The sequence below is a fragment of the Muscardinus avellanarius genome, assembly GCF_963383645.1.
Source record: "Muscardinus avellanarius genome assembly, chromosome: 13".
In the NCBI taxonomy this organism is placed as follows: domain Eukaryota; kingdom Metazoa; phylum Chordata; class Mammalia; order Rodentia; family Gliridae; genus Muscardinus; species Muscardinus avellanarius.
In genome coordinates this window covers 75449898-75469868 of record NC_137799.1, presented here as the reverse complement: position 1 = coordinate 75469868, position 19971 = coordinate 75449898, and the positions used below count along the sequence as shown (strand labels likewise).

At 38.3% G+C, this 19971-nt stretch overlaps 1 protein-coding gene across 22 annotated transcripts in view; it reads left to right on the top strand.

Moving 5' to 3' along the window:
* TRPM3 (transient receptor potential cation channel subfamily M member 3) overlaps positions 1-19971 on the top strand; it is a gene marked incomplete at both ends in the record, with an annotated part of 906375 nt that overhangs the window by 679292 nt on the left and 207112 nt on the right. For all 22 annotated transcript variants that reach the window (XM_080708373.1, XM_080708370.1, XM_080708385.1 and 19 more), the window contains one exon: positions 6266-6440. In XM_080708373.1, coding sequence (XP_080564499.1) covers positions 6266-6440 — 175 coding nt within the window. The remainder of the gene's footprint in view (positions 1-6265; positions 6441-19971) is intronic.

The window sequence follows — 19971 nt, the reverse complement described above, 5'->3', positions numbered from 1 at the left end:
ATTTTACCTCTGATTTACATCCCCAGCCTTATTTTACTTTTTATTTAGAAACAGGATCTCACTAAGCTTCAGAAGGCCTGGTTAAGTTGCTGAGGCTGGCCACAAACTGGTGATCCTCCTGTCTTAACTTCCCAAGTACTGGGATTACAGGCATGTTCCACCATGCTTAGCCAAAACTATTTGTTTAAAAAAAAAATGTGGCGTTGGGCAAATTTCAGGCATTGTTTTTTGAGTAGGCAATAAATTGGTGCCCATTTAAATGAAGTAAATGTCTTGACTGTTCTTTTCCCATCCATCATAGCCATTTATAATGTCTACCAACCCTGGGGAAGGTTCTGTTTTTAAAATGAGAATTTTTAACTGGGCATGGTGGTGCATACATGTAGCCCAGTACTTGGGAGGCTAGGACAGGAGGATCTCAGTTTAGATGACAGCCTCTGCAATGTAGAGAAATTCTCAACAACCAAGCAAGACCCTTTTTCAAAAATATTTTTTTAAAGGGCAGGAGGTATAGCTCAGAGATAGAATGCCTCTGGATTCAATTCCCAGAACCATTTAAAAAAAAAAAAAAGATTTTAGAAATTTACTTACTGCAGCTGGTAAAATTAATCACTGAATCAAGGCCCAGGCAAGGGTGGATAAAGAACGCATGTTCGGTGCTTTCAAGTGTTAGACAAACTATAATCATGCTAATGTAAACCTTTATAACATTAAACATATTAATCAAGTTTCACAATATGTCTTATTTCAGAGTACACGGATTCTCCTCACAAACATTTAAAGCATTAAGAATCAGGTGATCCCAGAGGTGTCAAGGCCAGGAATTCATTGTATTCTCGTTGTTGCTGCATGGCTTTAGCTGGTCAAAGGAAGTAGCCCCTGCCAAAGACAGACTTGAAGGGACAAGGTCTTCAGGAGGTTACCTCACACGGGAGGTGGGAAGCCCCCTTTCTGAATGATCTACACTGTAATAAGCATGATCAACGGCCTATGGCCATTACGCCTTAAGAATAACGTTGTATGCTGCATCTCCTGTAAAACAGAAACCACTTTGCAACAGGAAACAAATGATTCCGTGGGCCCATAAGCACTTTAGATCCTACATCATGATCTTGATGTAGAACCTTCGCGTCAGTTTGAACAGAATCACTCCCTAGGCGTCTCGCTGTGAAATACCAAGTGTTTTCATGAGCACCTGAACCGATCAGACACTATGACTTCCTGTCAGCAGAGAAACGCTTTTAAAACAAAAAGCCTGTTTGAAATGTGAAGGCCTTCCTCTGCTCCCACCACCTGTCTAGCTCACAATACCCAGTCTTTGTTGGACCCAATTTAGACACTTTTCGGACCTGAATTGCAAAATAATCAGGATGAAAAGTGACCAAAGCCTACGAGGCTGTCTTATGCAAAGCCTTGTGTTTCTGTGTAGTTAGAAAGACCTCAACCAACATGGAGCCTCATAGAACGTAGCTGCTATATCCATCACCCAAGCTCACACTGTGTATGTATGACGCTTCCAGTTCCAAAATTGCAAAAGCTAAAGAGTGTGGCAAGCATCCTGCTTCTTCTTGCTTAAAGCAACTTAAAGATTGCTGTAAAATTAAATTCTAATGGAAATTGCTAGGAACTACTGCAAGTCTTTGGTTGTGGAAGAAAATGAAAAATGACTGTAATCGGCTAAGGAGTTAACCGACTTCTCCCAAAAACCAAAAGAAAGAGAATTCACACACCCGAAAAAGGTCCCCTATGGACCCAGATAAACTCTTTTTCCTGAATAATAAATATGTTTTTAATGTAAATCTAAGTAACTTTTTTCAGGGGTGCGAGGTAAGTGGGAGAGCTAGCTGAGCCAGACATGAATTAGTGAGGATCTTCAAAGGAACTAATATTAAGTTTTTAAAATATAAAGAAGATGGCAGTGAGCCCTGTGGTCCCGCCCGCTACATAAGCAGGGCATTCCCAAAATGTCTCCTTTGTGTCACTAATAAAAATGTGCTGCTCTTGATATTTTAAACAGCTGTTTCTTTACTCTCAAGTCATAGCCAGCAGATTCTAATTTGCAGGTTTGGTAAACTTGTGGATTTTTCTACAGATTGAAAAATATCCCGTGTCTAAAATGTAATTTAGAAAAGAAAGTATGAACAGAAAAAAAATTAAAATCCAAGGAAGCCAGAGAGAGGAGTGGAGAAAGGAAGGAAGAAAGATGCCCTACTAACAGTGTCTCACCTGCAAGCTCTAGTCAATCGATGCAGTTGGCAAGCGTGGCGTGATGCAGTTCCCTGAGACACAGAATTTTGTTTGAAAACCAATCCTAGAACTTATGGCAGTGAGCTTCATAAAATAACTACCTGATGCTTTTTGTAGGTGTATCAAGGTACTTAATTTAGGGTGGGTTTTGTGCCTTTAATTATCAAAATATCTGTAGATAGGCTTCAAGAATCTATTAACCCCCTGAAGTTGCATAGAAACAATTTTTGTGTCCATATTTATGTGCATTTGCTGTTCTGGAGAAAGACTTGGAGGTACTCATCAGAGACACAAAGGGGATAGGTCCTTGCCTCCACAAAACAAGTCAGAACCATTGGTTTAGGATATTACACATTATTTAATATCATTTTCTTTTCAAAGGCTGTGTGTGTGAGTGTGTGTGTGTGTGTGTGTGTGTGTGTGTGTGCTGACAAAAAGACTTAATGTTACCATATCTTAGCAAGTTTAGTTTACATATTTTTAGACATAGTCTGATTCTCTACTTCCCCTACCTAAGAAATTTAAAGAAAATAACTTTCATTTCAGGCTATAACATCTCTTATTGCTTATGGGAACATTTTTCTGTGTTATGTTTTAGCACTAAAGGACATGGGAAAGAATTTGGAGGTTAAATACAAGAAAAGAAATGAGACTTTTGATGTGTCCAGCTTGAGTATTGAATCCTGAGCATTAGGTTAATACATTTGCTTTAATCATCTTAATTGATTATCAGTTTTATTCCAAATATGAAAAAAAAAATCTTATCTTGAAAATGCTTCTGGGTTTCTAGAGGTTATATAACACTTTAACATGCTGACAAAAATATATTGGCAAGAAATAAACTGACACTTTATTACTCTGGAACAAATAAGCCTAAGAAAACTGATGCTTTCCCCCTATGAATCCTCTCAAAAGTAAAGGGCGTTTTCCTCCATCTTGTTTGTTGTCCCATACACACTACATGGAACATTCTAGAAGGTCCATTCTAGGACTTCTCCCTCCATGAGAATACTGAGGAAACGATACTTGGTCTGTAAGTTGAAGCAAAAGTCTCACTTACCAAATTCCTGCTCAAGAGTCAGACTTTGATAAATTCTAGGCAAAGAACCTAGAATGAGTCTAGATATATCTTTTGCTATACAGCAGGAGGAATGCCTCATTGTTCTTTGATAGAAAGTACAGGAGCATATGCTAACTTGAAACAAGGGGAAAAATTAAAAAGTTTAGTACTTTGTGAAATATAAAATAACTTTAAATATTGGAAAAGAAGCTATTTTTAAAAGGTATATTAAAATAAATACAAATCCCTATAGAGGTAGATTTTGGGGGGGCAGGAGTGTGATATACCCAGGAGCATTCTACCTCGGTGAGCTACACCTTCAGCCCTATTTATTTTCTACTTTTTTGAAAGAGGGTCTTGCTAAGTTGTTGAGGGTCTCACTAGGTTTCTGATGGTGTCCTTGAACCTGTGATCCTTCTGTATCAGCTTCCCAAGTACTGGAAGTCCCGGCATGTGCCACCATGCCTCGCTTACGGATGATAAGCTTGTGGATGCCTGGCTTATGGATGGATATTTTTTAGGATAGCAAATTCTTTTCTAAAAGAAGTGTGCCCCACTTCTTTCAGAAGAACCCAAAGAAATCTTGGCATCTTACTTTACTTGACAATTGTCTTTTTATTTTTCTTTACATTTTTTTAAAATGTAGATTTAGCCAGGCATGGTGGTGCACGCTTGTAATCCCCGCGCTTGGGAGGCGGAGACAGGAGGATGGCACTGGTTCGAAGCCAGCCGCGCTGGTTTAAGAGACCCTGTTTCAAATGAAAAGGTTAAAAACTAGGTCTGGGAGTGTAGTCCGGACGTAGAAGGGTTTCCAGGATCCCCAGTACCACCAAAAAAAAAAAAAAAATGTAGATTTAAACAGAACCCATTTTTGTCTAATTAGCATTTTGGACCGTTCCTTTAAGGTGAAACTCAAACATGAAAAACCATCTTTTCTAACTTAGAAAAGGCCCTGCAAAACTGAAGTATTCAAATTTAAAAAGAATAGGTCACATAAGTCAAATAAGATCTCTTAGAGCAAGAAGCCAAACCCCACACTTATTTTGTCAGTAGGAGTTTCTTAATATAAGAGAAAACCATACCCAAGGGGGTTGAGAGAGACCCTTGAATGACCAACGCTTTGGTGTTAAAGTCCACATTTATAGAAGTGGTATGGTATTTTGATTGTATCTTTTTTTTTTGCATTTTATCTTTTTTTTTTTCTTCTTTTTCAGTACTGGGGATGGAACCCAGAGGGATTCTACCTCCAAGCTACACCCCTGGTCCTATTTTTTAGTCTTTATATTTTTTTCGTTTTTTATTTTATTTTATTTTATTTTATTTTATTTTATTTATTGTGGTACTGGGGGTGGAACTCAGGGGCTTTTCTACCTCTGGGATATACTCCCAGACCTATTTCATACTTTATTTGGAAACAGGGTCTCACTAAGTTGCTGAGAGCCTCACTAAGTAGCTGAGGCTGGCTTTGAACTTGTGTGATCCTCCTGTCTCAGCCTCCCAAGCGCTGGGATTACAAGAGTGTGCCACCACGCCCAGCTTTAGTCTTTATATATTTTGAAACAGGATCTCACTGAGTTGCCAGAGACCTCCCTAAGGAGCTGAGGCTGTTCCCGAATGGCGATCCTCCAGTCTCCACCTCCCAAAAGCTGATATTACAAGCGTGCACCACCACGCTCAGCTGATTCTATCTTTTTAAAAATACATGTTCTGTGTGTGCTATAAAATCACCTCATTTTTATGGCCCTGCTCAATTTCCTAACTATTCTGAGGAGGTAAAAAGAGAAAATACCAAGTCAAACAAAAGGGAGTTAGTTATTCAATGAATACTGATGATACTTGAAATGTTGCTTGAAAATGAATTTCTGTCTTATCCTGTCTCTCATAGATATTTGTTTTTAATAATTCCCTTTAATGTGTTAGGTTGAACCACACATACAGTGCTGATACTAAAAGAGTTTTTACCTGACAATTCTAATGTCTTAAAACTTGGAATAAATTGTTCAAATATTTTGGGGAAGGCCTGTGAAAATGTTAATTCAACTGAATTCAACAGTTGGGTTTTGAATGCCACCATGTGCTTGGTAGTGAAGGATGTTCTAATAGTCCAGGTGATGATTCTTGAGTGATCTATTAGGACCATCAAGCTGCTAGGAATGGTCATCAGGCTGATTATCTGTGGTCAGAATACATGTACCCACACTTCAGCCTGCAGTTGATTCAACCTAGTCCGCATTGATTTTATTTTATTTTATTTATTTTTTTGTTGGTACTGGGGGTGGAACCCAGGGGCTTTTCTATCTCCAGGCTATAATCCCAGACTTATTTTATACTTTATTTGGAAACAGGGTCTCACTAAGTTGCTGAGAGCCTCACTAAGTAGCTGAGGCTGGCTTTGAACCTATGCGATCCTCCTGTCTCAGCCTCTCAAGCAGAAATTACAAGCTTGTGCCACCACTCCCGGCTCCCCATTGATTTTAATAGTCTTTAATTTAAAAAAGCTATCTAGCCATTTTCTTACCACTGTGACAACTCCGGGAAGGTGGCAATTTAACTTCCCATATTTCATATAAGAAACTGAACTACTGGATCTATAAGAGACTTTCTTGTGATCACATGTAGTTTCTACTCTTTGGGTGGCTGGCCGGGGGCTTTGTCTTGAACCCAGTCCTTCCTCCTCCTGACTCTGTTCTCTGGGCTGTAAAGTAGGGTAACTTTGGGCGCCTTAGCTGAGAGCTGCGGGGAGCAGGCAGAGTTAAGGCGATGCCCCAGGAGGGGGAGGACAATCCTGCTAATGCATTTTCTGTAAATTTCACTCCGTATTTTATCCCTTCATATGTTGTGCCTCCCCCGTGCTCAGTAATTTTAGTTTTTGCTTTTTGTTTCTCTTTTTGTTTCTTTGGTTTGCTGGCTTTGTGTTCTTTTCTCTTTTTTCCCTTTTCTTTTCCTTTTTTAATGCAGGAATCGGCCAGGGCGTCCCCGTGGTGGCACTCATCGTGGAAGGAGGCCCCAATGTGATCTCCATCGTGTTGGAGTACCTCCGGGACACACCTCCCGTGCCGGTGGTGGTCTGTGACGGCAGTGGACGGGCATCTGACATCCTGGCTTTTGGGCATAAATACTCAGAAGAAGGCGGGTAGGTAATCTGCCAGAGCCCATGGTGTGCCCCCAACTGCAAAGCGCGCAGTTTGGGGAAGGAGGACCTGGGATGATTGCATCGCCAGTAGCTCAGCCAAGGACTCACATCAGAACCAGCTATAGACAAACTGTCTAAACCACGTGTATTGTGGGAGGGTGTTGGGCAAGAGCAGAGGAACATACTGTGTCAGAGTCCTGTGAAGTGGAAAGTCCCCACACATCAGTGCTGGACCACATTGATAATAAAGAGGATGGGGGGGGGGGGTTATTGGATGTGGTCACGTTTTCCTTCCTCTCTCCCTCTAAATAAAAAAAAAAAAAAGCAAGAATTTGCTTAAATCACATTAAGCATGGCTAACCTGGACCAAGTAGTACCAGTTAGTGACCGGAAAAAAGCTGGGATGTACCACCAACAGTATCGCCTTCAAACACCAGCGGTACCAAGCTGCTGGGAAAACATTTAGTGGATGGTGCTGTCAGGTCCTTGTAGGTTGGCTAGGAAGGTAAAATACCTGTGTGGTAACCACTGTGGTCCTTTTTAGATTCCTCTTGAACCCCAGCCCACCCCCATGCACTTTCCTTTGGCCACCAGCCTGCTAAGGCTGCTTGCACCAATCCAAAGCCCCCAGCCCCAGGAAGACTCCTTTCACAGCGCTCTCCTTCAACCTGAGCCTCCACCAGGACACAGTGAAATCCAAACACTCTGGCCGGTTAATAGATCAAAGTCATTCATCCCAAAGTATGAATGAGTTTAAGGAAGAAACCTCAGAGAAGCCATCACATTTTAAGTAAAAAAAAAAAAAAAAAAAGCCAAATCAATTTTCCTAACACATGAAATTTGTGGGAGAAAGAAGTTCCAAAGGAGATGGGGGTCTTTTATTCATATCTTTCATAAATATACAGGAAGTGTCCAGCAGGTGCCCCATACTATGCCAAACACTGAGATATAAAAAATAACAATAATAATAACATACAATTGCCACCCTCCAGAATCTATAATAACTCTAGTAAGAGAATGAGCATGAAGTTATAATTAAATGACAGATGAGCTTACCTACTGCAGGATACTCCCTCCTGCACCTCCCTCTTACCCAGCCTGCCATAACGTTTGTAAGTGCTAGCCCAATACCATCTCTTTTCTCCACAACCTAATCCTTGTTTTTGTCTGCCATCCTAGTTACCTAGTTAATTCAGAAACCCAAAGAGGTGAACCTAGGAATTATGAAAGGCATGGGGCTTCCAGCATAACATGGCAAATCTTGACTCTGATTTTTGGCCTAAAGATTTGATTCTCCCCCCTAAAAACCTAAAATAAAATAAAATAAAATAAAATAAAATAAAATAAAATAAAATAAAAATGTGAACTGAAGCTGGAGCTTGCTTAGTGGTAAATTTACTTCGATTGCTATTATTATCTCCTTGGATAGTAAGTATTGGCCCATTTTGTAGCTAATGACCTAAAAAGAGAACATTTGCCCACAGGTCTTCATGTTGACTACCAATCAAAATTCAAGATCCTTAACTGTGCTTTTTTTTTTTTTAAAGTTAGCTGGAATTCTCATTTCTATAAATATAGCAATATGTTCTTTTTTTTTCAGAAATAAACTCAAGAACTTATATGGTTTTTAGACTTTTTTTTTTTTTTTTGCTTTCTAGCCTTTGTAAATTATTGTACTCCTACAAATAAGATATAGTGTGGAGATAAAGTATAGTTTTATATTTTGGAACTTTTTAAAATTAAGAAATATTTATAAAGTTTAAGCAAATAGAAGCCTAAAAATAAGCTTTGTGGATATGGAAAGAAACACACACACACACACACACACACACACACACACACAGATGTATTATGGATACAGTGTTATGATAAAAATGCATCCTTGTTCTGGGAAAGCAGTGATAAATTTATCATGATAAAATGAAGTCAGAATGTTCCTGTGTGTCATCTGAATATCTGCCAGAATTAATCATGTTTATTTAGCTTGATAAGAAATTGTCTAGCCGCATATGTGCAGCCAATATAAAAATCATTTTTAAAGAACATTATTCTGCAATAGTGTGCTTTCTTAAAAAAAAAAAAATGACCCACCTAGACTTTATTCAGCCAAGAAGGATTTTTTTCTTTGATTTCAAACAAAGTTAAACAGAGTTGGATATATTTCACCACAAATAAATATAAAATGACTGTATTCATTTAAACATCTCTATATAAATACCTGTGTCATTGCACATACAAAATTAGATAGAGGAAAAATGCACACCTATTTATGAAACCTTTATTTCAGGTCTGAATTAGTATCTTTTCAGTTATTTTGGTAACATAAATGTGATTTTAAAATTAAGTTCACTTATGAGCTTTTTTTTTTTTTTTTTTTTGGTGCTGGTACTGGGGTTCCTGGAAACCCTCCTACATCCGGGCTACACTCCCAGACCTATTTTTATACTTTTTTATTTGGAAACAGGGTCTTTTTAGCCAGTGTGGCTGGCTCTGAACCTGCGCGATCCTCCTGTCTCCGCCTCCCAAGCGCAGGGATTACAAGCGTGGACCACCATGCCCGGCTCACTTATGAGCTTTTTAATAAATACAGGCCCAAGGACTATATATAATGTAGATTCAGCGATACAGGTTTTTATCTGAAATCTTAAAGGAGTAAAATATTCACACCTTCTATTTTAACCTTTATCACTTTTCTACTCTGTCTTTGAATTCCTTTCCAAGAATATGAATTTGAAAAGAGAATCACTTTGGAAGCAGATTACAATTGGCAAAAATGATGAGTTAGTGTAGATGAGATTACTGTGTTAGAAAAAGACAGACTGTATGTATCAGTGCAAATGGGCTTGAATAAGCTAAAAGACAATTGCAATTAAATTCTTATTTTGTCCTTTTCTCGTCATCTTTGTCCTGTGGCATACACCGCCTGAAAGAAATGTCAGATGCCAGTATTTTCTTGTTGTAATGAATTTTCTACTTCTCACCTGCTTTGGTTTACAATGAGTCAGTAATCTCTTTCCCTAGCAAATTTCATTGTTTTGGAAATTTTATCAGATTTTATTTCTTAGTCACAAATGAATAAACATAACAAACACAAAGAGACTAATGCTACCCAAGTAGCTTATATTTAATTACCTAGATTATTTTTAAATACCAAGATTCCACTTTTTGTCGTGCTTGATAAAGCAAGATGAACAGCTCTGCCTGTAGTTGGGAACACCTTTCAGGCTCTAATCTCCTGAAATCAGAGACTCCTTTGCCTGATCATTGTCTATCTCAAGATTGCAAGGAAGTGTGGCCTAGCCCCTCATTTATCATTCAGTGAGCGAGAACTTCACTGATGATAAATGTTAGTACAAAAAAAGACATGTGAGCCAGGCATGATGGTGCACGCTTGTAATCCCAGCATTCAGGAGGCTGAGACAGGAGGATCGCGGTTCAAAGACAGCCTCAGCTACTACTTAAGTGAGGCCCTTTGCAACTCAGTGAGACCTTGTTTCAAAATAAAGAATAAAAAGTAGGGCTGAGTTTGTATCTTGGAGATTGAATGTCCGTGGGTTCCATCCCGATACTGCAAAAAAAAAAAAAAAAAGACAACTGAACACGTGTGTTCTAAAACAATGTTTCTCGGTCATAAAAAATTTTATTAGCAATGTTTACTTTAGCATCTTTATCCCAAAAATACTCACCTGAATTTACCGGTTTTTATATACCCTAGGATAAGAAGCAAAGCTAGCAGATAGCAGAAAGCCTTGAACTGTTCTAGTAGTACGTTCATAACTTTTAGGAAATTATCAGTGGGGCAAATACCACATTCTTATGTTCCAGTGAAATTTGCATTAGATACTATGAAAAATAAATGAGCAATGGCTCATTCTTGGGAGTAAAGTATATCATTTATTTCAAAAAAGCTTAATAAGAGCTCTTATATTTTTATTAGGTTAGGCAAAGGCATAAATGGGACACCAGCTAGAGATGAAAAAGAAAAAGCATGTTGTGTGCCTTCCACTTATGTAACTGTAGTTTGTTTCCCTCCAAATATACAGCAAAATGGTCAAAGATAGGAGAAAGTCCCCAGAAAACGAGACATTTTTGAAATGCAGGTGTAGTCTGTGTTCCCTGGGGCCTATCCCCCTGTGCAGTGATCTCGGATATTTCCTCCTGCTGCTCCAGAGGTTTCTAGCCAAAGCTGAAGATGTCAAAACCCTATCATTTATCTCCCTGAGATCTGCAGAAAGAAAGTAATTGATCTCGATGGCTTGTGTCCCCACATGATTTAGATGTAATTGGAATGTCAAGCGCAAAAGAAGGAAACAGATACCAAGCAAGCTGACTTCAAGTGTGCATTATAGTTTCTGAAAATCTCATTTTGCCATTGTCTCTTTTCCAGCATTTTCTATAAGAATAGTCAAAACTTGATTCTTTTTTGTAACTTTATTAGAGGAAAACTAATACATTGTAGAAACATCCTGTACAAAGAATACTAATAGCCTTATTCATAAAAATATTTTTATAAACTTTTTTCCAAGTTAATATCTATGTGCATGGAATTGTTGGATAATGAACAAGACTTGGCCCTTTCAAGCTGTCAAAGATGTTGTAATGGTTTTTAAACACACATGAGTCACTAGCAAAAGTTCTGGGTGTTTTAAGAGCACACTTACGTAGTGCATTTTTCAGAATCCTCTTGATGGCATATTAGATATTAATTATCCACAAAATAGCCATCTGATCAGTTTTTCCTTTTCTCCTTTTCCATCAAAATCTGAATCTAAACCTAGCGTCTACCTAGATGACAGAAAAATAAAAATAAGATTTGTCACTCTCTTGTATTGCAAAAAATGATTCACTTTGAATATGAGTAAAGAAAAAACCCTCTGAGCTAGTATGGTAATATTTTTATGTGTGTATATATAATATTAAATCAAATTTACATATTAAAGTTCAATGTAATAAAAGTAGTTTAATTCAGTGAATTAGTTTAATCATGTAAAATTAACATAATCTTGTATAATAATGCTTAATCATTTGATTAATGATACATAAATGCCTGTTCTTTATACATACACATATACATATATATTTAAAATTTAACTAAAAACTTAAAGATAGGACCGATACCGTGACTTCTCAAATCAATTCATCCTTTGGTATTTTTCATTTTAGGTACCATGGATACTATGAAAAGAAATAGTGTTCCGCAAAGATACATAATTTTAGCAGTTATGTAACCACAAATAATTTTCAACTAAATATTAGTTACTGAGTTCTGAGAAGGCAGAAAAGGCATAGATTAGGGTAGATGGAGAAAATTCCACAAGGAGTATTACTACAATTTTTGTCTGCATGGAACACATAAAAGTATAGATTATATAGCTACCTATGTCATTGTATCCAAACTTCACGAGGCTAAAGTATCCCCATTTTTTTTTAGAAAAGTGAAAAATAGGACAAATAATTTTGTCTTCCAGTTTTCTGTTAATCTCCCACCCCATACGTGTCAACATGGAGGGAATGAAACATGAACTTAAAGATTATCTGGAGTTTAAGGACCCCTCCACAGAGCTGCCAAGTCCTGGATCTAAGTTGACCCATCATTCCCCACCTTGATTAAGTTTGCTTCAGAACTGCTCAACTCCCATCTCATGAGGAAAATGTCATTGAATATAAAGCATGAACATTTTTTTTAAAAATCATATTTGGGTAACCCATTATTTCAGAAAAAATCCTTTTATTTTTTTTAATTGAGTTCTGATCCTTTTTTTTTAATTTATTTTTTGTGGTACTGGGGATGGAACCCACGGGCATTCTACCTCCAAGCTACACCCCCAGCCCTATTTTTTTGTTCTTTATTTTGAAACAGGGTCTCACTAAGTTACGGAGGGCCTCACTAAGTAGCTGAGGCTGTCCGCGAACCGCGATCCTCCGGTCTCAGCCTCCCAAATGCTGAGATTACAAGCATGCGCCACCACGCCCGGCTTGAAAAATTCCTTTTAGAGAACCATTGTCTACAACTTTCAGAGCACTCATCAAAGCCAGGTAAAGATTTTGGAAGTATCTAATAATTACATTCCTCTAAGACTTGTTTAGCTGACTCTTGCTACTTGTTTTATGGAAAATATTTGTAATAAGCATGTGATTATAAAATTCTGGAATACCTGAGACTCATCTGGATAGCTTTAGGACATACAAATTCCCCTATAAATCCTGGTTTTGATGGGCCTGAGATGGGGTCCAAGAAACTATTTAAAAAACAAACTCCAGATGATTCCAATGAGTGTAATTCATGAACCATAATTTCAGAAATTTCATTTTCAAATTTAAAAAAATAGGTGTCTCAGCCGGGTGTGGTGGCACACACCTGTAATCCCTTACTTAAGAGGCTGAGACAGGAGGTCACATGTTCAAGGACAGCCTGAGCAAGTAGTGAGATTCTCATCAACCTAGGAAGACCCTATTTCCAAATAATAAAATCAGGAGGTTGTAGCTTAAAGGTAGAATGCCTCTGGATTCAATCCCCAGTATCACAAATAGATAGATTCAATAAATAGATGATAGATGATAGATTAGATAGAGAGATAGATAGATAGTAGATTTCTCTTTATACTTCTGTGATGTTTTAAAAATAATTTCTTCAGCTTCTCTGCCTCCCCTGCCTTCTCTTTATGGGTCACTGTAGCATCACCGTGGCACTTGGTACCCTCTGCCACATTGGCCTATGGAACCCAGTAGACTTGAAAAGTGTGTTTAGCACAGATCGCCTCATTTCATTCTTGACCATAGCTGTGGTTTGCCTGGCTCCAAACATCTGTCAGACTTGAGAATGTTTCCCCGAAGAGCAAACTAGCCTCTAAAAACACTCATTTTGGTAGGACTGACAGACCTGGCTTTTTATTTACACGGATTTATTAAAAGTATTCAGTTCATTTAGCTCCTTTTTTTTTTCTTGTCCAAATTATTTTCTAACTAGTTCAAAAGATCCTACCAATTACAAAAGGGAAAGATGAATGCTGTGGGAGAAGCCAAGATATTTAAAAGTAAAAGGGTGCTAGATGAATGTGAATGATGATTTTCTCAGCTATAGAGAGGAACAGGGTCAGCTTCAGAAGCCCAACACTGGGACTATCCCACCCCATAACTGTCATGGACAACCGTTAGGGTCCCAACATCCCACATGCCTGATTTTCACCCTCAAAAGCTCCTAAACTTTTTTCTCAAATGAAATCTCAAGTAGAATTACAATCTAGAAAAGAGATGAGATAGGACTTTGCTATATTGTAACTTTGCTATTTGTATATAGAGTAGAAAGCCTAGACCTGTGTGTGCTTCTCAACCCTTACTTTGCACCAGCATCACCCAGGGGCCTCTTAAGATAATTTGCTAGGCAGGAATAAAAGTTCAAGAGATCTACTGTATATCACATGACTACAGTCATAACATATTGGATGCTTGAAAACTGTTGAGAGTAGACTTAAGTGTTCTTTCCAGGAAAAATAAGTATAAACATTAATGTATATGTTAATTAGCTTCACCGATTCCACAATATATGCATATATTGATTTAGGCTATACACTATAAATATGTGTAATTTTTATTTGTAAATTAAAATAAATGTGAAAAAGAAGAAAACACAACAACAAAAAGCATAAATTACTTGGTTCCAACCCCCAATTCTCTAATTCAATGAATTTGGTTGGGGTTAAGTAATTTGTATGTCAAAGGAGTGCTGGAGAGTGTTGAGAAAACTCTCCTGGATCCTCCCTCTCTTTACCTGGCTCCCAGCTACTAAGGCAATGTACAGGTCAGCTCCACATTCCCTTCCATGGACTTGAGGCCCTGTGTATCCTGTCCCAGGTGCTCACTAGGGCCCTTGAGCACTAGCGTGCCTTCCACACACCCTACAGCTCCGCTGGACTGTTCCCCACGCACTCTCCAGCACATCCTGCTGTCACAGGCCTTTCTGTCTTACCATGAGATGGACAGATATGTTTCTTTACCCACTTTATTTCTAGTCATTTTTTTCCTGTCGTTCTAGAGCATAGCCTTTCTCTCAAGATAAGATGTTATGGAGGTACTGATATCCACAAATAGATACAAAGCTTACCTGAGTGAGGCACAAAGAAAATGTCCTTATGTTTATTCCCCCTGCATTAGAGGAAATGAGTTCCGAATCAACATGGCTGACATTAGAACCTGCAGCTGCTAGAAATATAGTGGATTAACAGCCTCCCCAGTGGTTTCATTAATAATAATGTTTGGGATATTCTTAAGGAACTTCCCCCAAATTCCCCATGCAATTCTCAGATGCTGATCACAGACCACAGGATTTACGAAAACAATATATACCATTGGCCACCTGCAAAACTTTCTAAAAAAAAAAAAAAAAACTTCCTTCAACCAGAGAAAGCAGAGAAAGACAACTTTTTTTCCAATCAAAAAAGGAACTTTCTTCGGCCAAAGAAAGACTAAAAGTGCAAAGACTAAAAGACTAAAATAAGATATAAGATTCCAGGGATACAGGAATCTGTACTGTTGTCCAGAAAGGTCTTGTTCATCTTTAATAAAGCTTTTCATTATCCTAATTGCTGGACAACTGTCTGAGAGTTGATATACATGTTTCTTATGTGTTCTTGAGACATTCAAGGCAAATTAAGTACCAATTCACAAGCAGAAATCCCCAAGAGTAATGGAGTGAGCAGTAGAGAATATATTCCTACACATCCATGGAAACTACATTTCATCATGTTGGCAAAAAGACACTCAAGAGAAAGGAATGAGTCCATTTCTTATCACATCAGCGCTTAAATGATCTGATGATATGAGCCTTACATAGTCAATGAATGAGAAACTCTTCATTGTAGAAAACTCTTTGAACCTAGGCTGAGGGACAAACTGACTCAACATATGTTCCTGGATAACGTATAAGAAATAATAGTTTTAAAAAACTAGTAATTAATCCATCATAGAATATGTAACAAAAAGAGAGAAATTATATTTGCCCCAACATCTCAAAGTAGTAGAGGAGTATAAGGAATAATTTGGCAAATTATTTAGTGAGAGAATTTAGATTTACTTTTCCTGTTTACTCATACCCCTCTCCAACAGCATGTTTGAGACATTGGAATTAGTATATTTTTTAAAGCCTATGCATGCAAGAGCCCAATCTAAACATATTTCATAAACTCTACAAGATAGTTCTTATTATTATCCCCAGTTTTAAAATGAAAAAACAATGTAGGCTAGAAAAATTATGTTACTTGCTAACTATACCACAGCTAGTGAGTGGCCTGCCCAGATTGGGGCTGGAGCTATGGAACTCTCAGCGCCTACACCATATTGCCTCCTAGGAAGATGAAACCCAGTGACCACGGAGGTTTACTTTGCTTACCTCAGAGTTGAGATATTTCAGACAACAGAGAAGGCTGCATCTAACTTCTATGTCTTTTCACATGCTAGTTAATGTCTCGTCTGATTAAAGGTTGAACCAACATTGAAAGCATATCCACTGAAGAAGCATCCATGTATTTCCTGCCCAGGGACTTCTTACATCTCAATCCAACTTTAATTTTTCCTTTTTTTTTTTTTTTTTTTTTTTGCAGGACCTAATAAACATTTCTTTTGTGTGTGGTACTAGGGACTGAATCCATGGACATTCTACCCCTGAGCTACACCCCCAGCCCTATTTTATTTTTTATTTTGAAATAGGGTCTAAGTTGCTGAAGCTAGTCTGGAACCTGTAATCCTCTTGTCTCGGCCTCCCAAGTACTGGTATTTCAGGCATTAGCAGCCGCCACCACCACCAATAATAAACATGTTGCCTGTTCCTCTTGCTGGCAGTGTTCACTGGTGGGATATTACTTGGACTGAGCTCAGAGGACATGTTTTGCCATTCAACCAGAAATGAAAATATTAATGAAAAGCTTTATTAAAGATGAACAAGACCTTTCTGGACAACAGTACAGATTCCTGTATCCCTGGAATCTTATATCTTATTTTAGTCTTTTAGTCTTTGCACTTTTAGTCTTTCTTTGGCCGAAGAAAGTTCCTTTTTTGATTGGAAAAAAAGTTGTCTTTCTCTGCTTTCTCTGGTTGAAATGGTTCTGCCATTTTGGCAGAAAATCTTTCTGTCCATGTTGTAGTCTGTATTATTTGGCAACGCTTCACTCTCTACTCTTGGGCACATTTATAACCAAAAACAAGGAAAGGAGAAAAAATGCAATGCATGAACAGAGCAAAAGCTGTTCAGAATTTTGTACCTGAACAGCCAGCTAGTCTAAGCAGGAGGTGGGGAATTTGGCAACCCTGTCAAGCTCTTCAGCAGATTCTTCTGTAATAATGGAATCTGTATCTTTGCTGTTTTAGCAGACAGACCCTGAGCACTTGAATTGTGGCTAGTGTGACAGTATTTGAATTTTTATTTTATATTCTATTTTATTACAATTACATTAAAGTGGCCACATATGGCTCATGATCTCCACATGGATGGCATGGCTCTTACATTTCTATGATTGGTTTCCACCAAACTGAGAGTGCTGCAGTGCCTCTGATGGATTTACAATATTACTTGACAGTGCTATTTCATACTTTAATCACTATCTCATCCACCATTATGTATCCCATCACTGGACGGTTTTTGTAATTTTTTTATTTTTATGTGGATCATATTGAGAACGGCATACATTCAGACTGCTTGGTGCCCTCTCCCCCAATTCCCCTTCCCCTCTCCCAACAGGTTAACCAGGCTACATACATACTTTTACATGTATTCCAATGTCGCTCCTCCGTTAATCAACCTCAGCCTCTTCCTCTCTACCCTTCCATTCTAGCTTTGCTGAGGTTTCCCCTCCATTACCTGGAGTCTCTATGCTATTCCTAATACTCCCTAGTTTGAGCATGACAAACAGTTTTTGAACAACTACCGTGGTCTAAGCCCTGTTCCAGGCAGTGGCAAAAGCACAACAATGAGCAACATCAACAACAACAACAACAACAAAAAGAACAAGTATTCCTGTCGGTATGGCTTATGTTTTAGCAAAGTCATATAGGTTGTCAAGAACCACATTGTATAATTTTTAGAAGGCAATACACATATGGTAAAAGAGTCAAGTAAGGGGGATGAAGATAAGGGATTGGTAAAAAGCCTTTCTTTAGCACCTTGTTTACCCTGGGAGGAAGGAGAAAAGAGAATGCTTAAGTAACAACCTGTATTGTCCATGCATCAAGTAGTTTACAATCTAGTTAGGATTTTCTGAGATTACTCTGCTTATGAAATTCTGTATATAAAATGCATAGCATGAAGCTGGTCTTGTAGTAGATGTTTGCTGCCCCTCCTTAGTTCCACCTTACCACCCACCTTCTGTTCCTTTCAGTATATGTACCTCTGCCTTAGAGCTTACCGAAGCTCAGGATTCTAGAGTGGGGGGGGGTTATCAAACATAAGCAATGATCACTCTGTGGTCAAATTTGTGTGATCAAATTTGAGCAATAGTGGAATTTGTTAGAGAACAGACTGTACCATCACTGTGTATACATTCTGTCTGATATGGGGCAGTTTCTCTAAGATCCTTCTAACTTCCTCACATTGCCCTCACATGGAGTCCTCAGAAAAGCCCAGGTGAACAATTTTCTAGACTGGACACTTAAAGATGGGTGATGAATCATCACTTACTCTAGAAGTTGCTCTTAGGGCTTCTAATGCTGAAAAAAATATGTATGTGCCTTTTAATGAATTAGAAGGAACTGTGGGCATCTGATAACTTTGAGAGGGCATAAAACTATCCAGAGGCATTGGTTTCAGGGCATTTTAGCATCACCAGCTCATTTATTTCTGCCTAATTTTGATGGATGTGATCTAAGAGCTAATAGCTTCTCCCTTTGGCTAAGTGGTTTTGGATTCTGGCCTTTTCCATCCCATTCACAAACCTGTTTCATCCAACCTTTATAGAAATACCAGAATCTATCTCTTCATAGGGATAGTCTCCTTCAGCTAATTTGCATGCCAATGACCCCTGCTTCAGTTTTGAGCCAGGCATCTTTGGGATTCCTTGCAAGGTCAATAGACTCTAGAGTGCTTTAGACAAAAACTGCCAGTTATTGAACACTATATGCCAGGGCACTGCCAGGTACTTCCATACATGATTTTTTTTTCTCTAAACACATAAACCTTAAGAGACATATGCTACTTCCATTTAACAGATGAGTTGCAGACTTTTAAGAGACTGAATAATATGTCTCAAATCCCTCAATAGTAAATAAATTAATTGTATTGCAACCAAAGGCACCATATCATAGTTGCCTTGATTATATCATTCCATCTTCTATAGAAGATCACAAAATCCACCTCACTCCTCTCATCTATAACATAGAATTCGTTGGAAAAATGAATATCCATGTTGTATTTATTTTTATGTGATAGAACTATTTCTAGTTGTCAAAACCACCAAGATCTGTGTGAAGATTATCCTGATGTCACCAAAATCCTTATGTCTTCAAAGCAGTCACTGAGCATTTTTATGATCAAAAATTTACCCTAAACATTATAGGGGAGATGAAAGTGAATAAGAGTCTGTCTGTTCCTGACAAAAACTATAAAGCAACTTAAAAATGAAAGATTAAAATATTATCCAGAAATAAAAACAAACATAGGCTTTTGAGCTACGCAATCAATTCGTTTTTAAATACTCTGAGTTTACGAAAGGATAGGCAGAGACCAAGAATATTTCTTAGAAATAAATCTGGTTAAAATAAAGGATAAAAAAATTGAGTTGTTGAAGAGAAAAACTCTATGCCACTTCTCCCATTTTCCCAAGTAGGCTTGAATTCTATCCCACCACGAAGACAAAGGAGCTTGGAGAAGACCGCCTGTCACCAACACAATACAGCTCTTAACTCAGTCAATCCACAGACATTCCCCCAGCGCCAACATTGAACCATGCACTCCTCTAGCATCTGAGGGACCATTGATTCAAGGAGTTGATGACCTGCCGCAGGAGGCAAGCAGGCAATATATTTCCATGCAACATAATAATGGCAGGAATGCATGTCATGTGCTGTGAGAGTGTCAAGGGAGTGGTCATGCAGACTTCACATGGGAGGTAGAGTTTGAACTGAGTTCTAAATGATGAGTTTTAAGCAAGGAGTTCAGGAGTAGAGTGTATGCCACACAGTAGATACAGCAGTTCAAGGGCATAGAGGGATGCAAGAGTCCAGCTTGGGAGATTCAGTATTCATGAAACACATGAGAAAATAGCAGGAAGGAGCCTAGCTGGACGGAGAGACCATGAACAAGCCTTCAGTGTCGTGTGTCAGTAGAAATGTTATCTTGCTACTGACAGGAAGCTATTGTAGGCTTTAAGTAGGATGTGACAGAATCAGGTTTGCCTTATGGAAGAACCAGTCAGTGGGCACCAGTGGAAATGGAATGGAAGAGGACAGCAAAGAACCAATTAGTGGGCTTCTGATACCCTCTGTGTAAGACATGTTGAAGATCCAAACTGAGGTTGATAGAGAATGAAGTAAACAGGACAACAGTGGA